Source organism: Bison bison, unplaced genomic scaffold (assembly GCF_000754665.1).
Source record: "Bison bison bison isolate TAMUID 2011002044 unplaced genomic scaffold, Bison_UMD1.0 scf7180017864480, whole genome shotgun sequence".
Lineage (NCBI taxonomy): Eukaryota > Metazoa > Chordata > Mammalia > Artiodactyla > Bovidae > Bison > Bison bison.
Window position 1 is genome coordinate 3492282 of NW_011495040.1, and position 6321 is coordinate 3498602.

Here is a 6321-nt window from a genome sequence, read left to right on the forward strand (position 1 = left end):
ATCTTTGGCTGCAAAGAATATAATGAATCTGATTTTGGTGTTGACCATCTGGTGATATCCATGTGTAAAGTCTTCTCTTGTGTTGTTGGAAGAGAGTGTTTGCTATGACCAGTGTGTTCTCTTGGCAAGACTCTATTAGCCTTTGCCCTGCTTCATTCTGTACTCCAACGCTGAATTTGCCTGTTACTCCAGGTGTTTCTTGACTTCCTACTTTTGCATTCCAGTCCCCTATAATGAAAACGACATATTTTTTCGGTGTTAGTTCTAAAAGGTCTTGTAGGTCTTCATAGAACCATTCAACTTCAACTTGAAGTTGAAGCTGGAGTTTCCCTGATAGCTCAGTTGATAAAGAATCTGCCATTACACAGGAGACCCCTGGTCAATTCCTGGGTCTGGAAGATCTGCTGGAGAAGGGATAGGATACCCACTCCAGTATTTTGGGGCTTCCCTTGTAGCTCAGTTGGTAAAGAATCCACCAGAAATGTGAGAGACCTGGGTTTGATCCCTGGGTTTGATCCCTGGGTTGGGAAGATCCCCTGGAGAAGGGAAAGGCTACCCGCTCCAGTATTCTGGCCTATAGAATTCTGTGGACTGTATAATCCATGGGGTCGGAAAGAGTCAGACAGGGCTGAGCGACTTTCACTTTCACTTTCTTTCCCTTGATTCTGTTCAGTTCATTCACTCAGTTGTGTCCAGCTCTTTGCAGTCCCATGGACTGCAGCACACCAGGCCTCCCTGTCCATCACCAACTCCTGGAGCTTGCTCAAACTCATGTCCATCGAGTTGGCGATACCATCCAACCATCTCATCCTCTGTCGCCCCCTTCTCATCCTGCCTTCAATCTTTCCCAGCATCAGGGTCTTTTCCAGTGAATCAGTTCTTTGTATCACGTGGCCAAAGTATTGGAGTTTCAGCTTCAACATTAGTCCTTCCAATGTATATTCAGCACTGATTTCCTTTAGGATTGACTAGTTTGATCTCCTTGTTGTCCAAGGGACTCTCAAGAGTCTTCTCCAACACCACGGTTCAAAAGCATCAATTCTTTGGCACTCAGCTTCTTTATGGTCTGACTCACATTCATACATGACTACTGGAAAAACCATAGCTTTGAGTAGATGGACCTTTGTCGGCAAAGTAATGTCTCTGCTTTTTAATATGCTGTCTAGGTTTGTCATAGCTTTTCTTCCAAGGAGCAAGTGTCTTTTAATTTATCTATTGTTCAAATCCACCTTTTGGAACCCAAGCTAGGCCATGGAGGCTGGAGACTTGCCTACAAGAAATGGGGGATAGAAAGGCTCTCCAAACCTGGGAACTCTGCATGTTACAGAGTTTAAGCCTGCTCATTGCATGACAGGTCAATTAACTGAGAGACAAGGTGTTTAGGCAAATAATACGACTTTATTCAGAAAGCCAGCTGACTGAGAAGATAGCAGACTAATGTCTCAAATTAGCCATCTTATCCAGGTCTGGGTGCCAGTTTCACAGGTGGGCTGGGTCAGATTCTAACAAAGGCACTTTAATAGTCTGATAGAGAGGCAGGATTCCCTGACACAGGACTTTATGTATGATTATAATAACAAAAGCAGCAAAAACAAAGGTTAAGGTCAAATAAACAGATCCATCGTGGAGTCAGAATTGGCTCTTCCCTGCTACAATTCCCCATTGTCAATGTCCATTCCACAGTCTTGTGGGAAAAGGGAGTGATGACTGTTCTAACTGCTTTATCAGATGAATCTGTCCAAGAGTGTCTGCTATCGGTGTTCCAGTTGTTGATATTTGTCTTCTTCTGTTCCTATTTGGTATGTGTCTACTTTACACCTGTAGACTTAGAAATATTGGACATATAACCCAGGAGGCAGCATCTCAAGTTAAGGAATTATGTGCTTTTCTATGTATGGGAAGATGCAAGAGTCAGGGCTCATTAAAATTATTTCCTTGATATGTACCTCAGCTGTCTGGGGCCTGTAATCCTGTATTTTCATATCCTGAATTTCCTCAGGGTTCACCATAGGTAGTGGCTGCAATCTGATGACTGCCTGGTGGCAGGTATTCTCCTTCCTCCGTTTTCTCAGGGCTCATCCGCTCCCACTGGAGGGCTGAAATTGCTGATGATTGACAAGGCAGAAAGTATTCCATTTCTCAGATTCTCCCCTCTTGGTTGAAAATTTGATCAATATTTGGGAGACAGTCCATGATCAAATTTTGTCTCACGGTGCTGGGAGGCTCATCCCAGATGGGGTGAAAGCTCTTGATATGCCACTCCGGGTGCTAAATTTTGGATTAGACCCCAGCCATAATGAAGATTCTCTGGATCTTGTGCCTAATTATGATCCAGCAGACATTTTCCCTTGTTGCTTCTTCCCATACCTAGAATCAAACTGTTACATTTATTTTATGTTATATTTTTAGTCATTTAAGCTTTGTTGGAGGCCTGGTTACACACTGGGTATTACACGAGACAACAGTCTTATAAATTAGACAAGATATAAGTAATGCAGCCAGTACCATTGACAAAGATGAAGTGCAGCAGGGAGGCACGAAGCACAAACAGTTTGAAAACAAAGAACAAATTAAAACAATGATTAGTATATCTAGTTGTAGTATATCTAGTTGTAACCCACTTGCAATAGTCAAGCAACCAAAGGAGTCATAACTGATTTAATGAGCTATCCATAGTTTCATTGTCCAGGCTGTACACAACTTACGCATGGCTTAATCTTTAAGACAGGCAAATGTTGCTCGCAGGATCAACCAAATAGAGGGAAAAAAATAAATGTTTCAATTCTTCTTACAAAGGTATAATTTACCAAATTATTGTAAGTCATAATTAGCTTAAGGGGGAGATTTTCCTTACTCTTGGAAAACACAGATTTAAACCAGTATTTTTAAGATAGAAGCCATAAAAATTATAACCATATTTACCAGTTCACTCAGTTCTATGTAACTAAATTCCCTGGACCACCAGGAAGTCCCTACCCCTGCCCCAGTTTTAACAACCAAAAAAAGTCTCAAGACATTGTCAAATATCTCCTGGGGAGCAATATTGGCCCAGACTGAAAACCACTGCCATAGATCATAAAGATATATTCTCACAGGATGTCTTGTAAAAAAGCTTCATGGATACATGATTCAATTGGAATTGATTTTTGTCCAAGCTGTGAGGCAGGCATTCTATGTCATTAGTTCTCCCTTGCAGATATCATATTTTTTCAACACCATTTATTGAAAAATCTATCTTCCTCACTGTTCTGTAGTGCTGCTTTTGTTACATTAAAAAACAAAATTCAACTGAGTAAACTGGAAGATCTAATTGGCTTTATTTGATAGTCTGGCAGTTATGCCTTCTAACAAATAGAAAAGAACTCTGAGGACCTGAACAAAATGGAAGGCTTTCATAGACAGAAGGAAGATGGGAAGAGGAAGTTAAGATTGGATTATTTTAGGCAAAGTCACCTCCCTTAGAGAAAGGCAGGGGGCTTTAGGCAGATTACATCACAGGAGTTGATTGGGTAATTCTGGATTAATTGGTTTAAAATTCTACTCCTGGGAGGGGCCTAAACTAATCACAATGGGGCTTAGCCCAAGGGACTCCATTTTAGGCTTTTTTTTTTTTTTGGTTTGTTTTTTAACACTTTTATAAACAGCATTTATTCTACAGAGTACTCTGAAGGAAGAAAGATATGTGCAGCCATTTATGTTCATTAATATGAATGCAAACGTTCTTTTTTGTCCTGAAATACTGAAAAGGCGAATGTGTCTGGTAGAAAAATAATCCTTAAGAGTTACCAATTAGAAAACAACACCTTTCAAAACAGATTTTTCTTTTCCTGGTAGAAAACAAAACAAAACTCTGGATTATGGGGAAGAAATTAAATAAAACAAAGTCTAATCAGTTGTTGAGGTGCCTTAACACAAAGTTTTGCCCCTTAAACCAACTTGTCAAAAGCAGTAAGTGGACTTCTCTGGTGGTCCAATGATTAAGAATCTGCCAAGGCATGGGAGTTGATCCGTGATTCAGGAAGATTCCACATATGTCTCAGGGCAACTAAGCTTGTTGCCTGAGTGACCTAAGAGCCCATGCTCTGAAACAAGAGAAGCCACAGCAAGGAGAAGCCCAAACACTACAACTCGAGAAAACCTGTGCACAGCAACAAAGACCCAGCACAGCCAAAAATCAATCAATAAAATACAAGAATTTTCAAAAACTTTTTTAAAAAAGCATGAAATGTTTAAAATCTAAATATAAATAAACAGACATTACTGCCCGATTAGTAACACAGTTTCAACAACTTACAGTAACACTTCTGGTGTTCTTCCTGTAGAAATAATACCCCTTCTTGGCACCCTTATGGGGTACACATGCAGGACAGCGTCAGTTGGAACTCTGATTTACAACCTCAAGTCCAACCTCTCACCACATGGGACCGTCTACAACACAACAAATACACCAAAACCAATTGGTTACAAAAAAAAAGTGGGTGGAGGAGGCAGGAGCACACGACAGCCATTACGATGTCTTCCTGAAACCCTTTAGAATAGAGTAGATGTTATTAAAGGCTTCATAAATTTCACTTCTGACTTTAGCACCTGTTAACACAACTTTTCCAGAGACAAAGATAAGGAGAACAATTCTCGGTTTGATCATTCTGTAGACTAAACCAGGAAATAACTCTGGCTCATAACTAGCGAACTGTTGGTGGCTAAGCACAAGGGGTTCTAACCTTATGGGGAACTTCACATCACAGCTCCCCACCATGTTCTGAATCTTGAAGTCCAAGAACTTAGCTGGAAAACCCAACTTCTGTATGATTCTGGCATATTTTCTTGCTGCTAGCCTGGACTGTTCTTCACTCTTGCCTCCTGTGCACACCATCTTCCCAGAACTGAATAAAAGTGCAGTGGTTCGGGGCTCTCTTATTCTCATGATTACAGCAGCAAACCTCTTGGGATTATATTCAGCATTTCGAGCAAGAAGGGCAATGCTCTTTAGGTCAAGTTTACAACCAAGATTCACTGTGCATACAACATTGTGCAGCTGTGGCACCAACTCAGCGATCTCTGAGGCTGGCATGGCAGGGGTCATGGGGATCATGGGGGTCATGGGGGACGGATACAGGGGAGTGGTACCCAGCAAGGGTGCGGTCGTAAGAGGCTGTGAGTCGAAGAGCTGTGGTGTCTGGTCCAAGGCCTCCTGGGTTGCCTGCTGGGATGTCGTCGAAAGCCGACCTGTTCTCACCGTCGTCTGCTGCTGCTCCTCCTCTGAAGTAGACAGACTGTCGGTGCTCTGAATTGGCTGCGGAGTCAGTCCTGTGCCATAATGCATCATTGGACTGAAGACAGGGATTCCAGGACTCATGGCACCTTGAGGGGAGGCCAGATACTGGTCAAACGGAGAGAGGCTATCATTCCGATCCATGATGTTCACTGTCTTCTGGGTGAACCAAAACCTTCAGACTGGAAGTTGCCTAGGAAAGCATCCAGTCTTTTCCTGGAGCTAGTCTAGCACGCTCTTCTCAGAGACTGACTTCTGTTACTGAAAGCTTAGCTCTTCTGTACATCCGTGTCGAATCAAATCCTGGAGACAAGTTTTAGGTGAAGTAGAAAAGAATAGCTCTACCACTTTACAACGCAAAGGGAGATATACCAGGCTTCTGCCTTGAAAACCTAGAACTTGAGGGTTTTTATACTGGTGGAGTCTGACAAGGTTAGTGTGTGTGTGGGGCTTGCACTCCCTTAATCTCATCTCAGGTGGGTGGTCTCCTACTTTTGATGAGTTTATCTGGTCCCTTTAATCTTGCCTATTTTGGGTTCTTGGCTGCTCTTCACTCTATTAGCAACTGCTCGCATCTGCCCTTTGGAACTCAGGGAAGGTCATAATGACTGGATATGGGTACACTATGTTCCTCAATGCAGTCTAATAAGCATACATGTGGACTTCCTTCCATTTCTTAACCTCAAGTTCAGTTCAGTCGCTCAGTCATGTCCGACTCTTTGCAACCCCATGAACCACAGCACTCCAGGCCTCCCTGTCCATCACCAACTCCCAGAGTCCACCCAAACCCATGTCCTTCGAGTTGGTGATGCCATACAACCATCTCATCCTCTGTCATCCCCTTTTCCTCCTGCCTTCAATCTTTCCCAGAATCAGGGTCTTTTCCAATGAGTCAGCTCTTCGTATCAGGTGGCCAAAGTACTGGAGTTTCATTCAACATCAGTCCTTCCAATGAACACCCAGGACTGGTCTCCTTTAGGACAGACTGGTTGGATCTCCTTGCAGTCCAAGGGACTCTCAAGAGTCTTCTCCAACACCACAGTTCAAAA

At 42.6% G+C, this 6321-nt stretch overlaps 1 protein-coding gene across 1 annotated transcript; it reads right to left on the minus strand.

The window, feature by feature from the left end:
* Positions 1 to 4507: 4507 nt before the first annotated feature.
* LOC105004587 (TATA-box-binding protein-like) lies at positions 4508 to 5416 on the minus strand. Its single transcript, XM_010862234.1, has 2 exons — positions 5237 to 5416; positions 4508 to 5203 (listed from the first exon to the last, which is right to left on the minus strand). The coding sequence occupies exons 1-2, from the start codon at positions 5414 to 5416 to the stop codon at positions 4508 to 4510; spliced, it is 876 nt and encodes a 291-aa protein (XP_010860536.1).
* Positions 5417 to 6321: the final 905 nt, after the last annotated feature.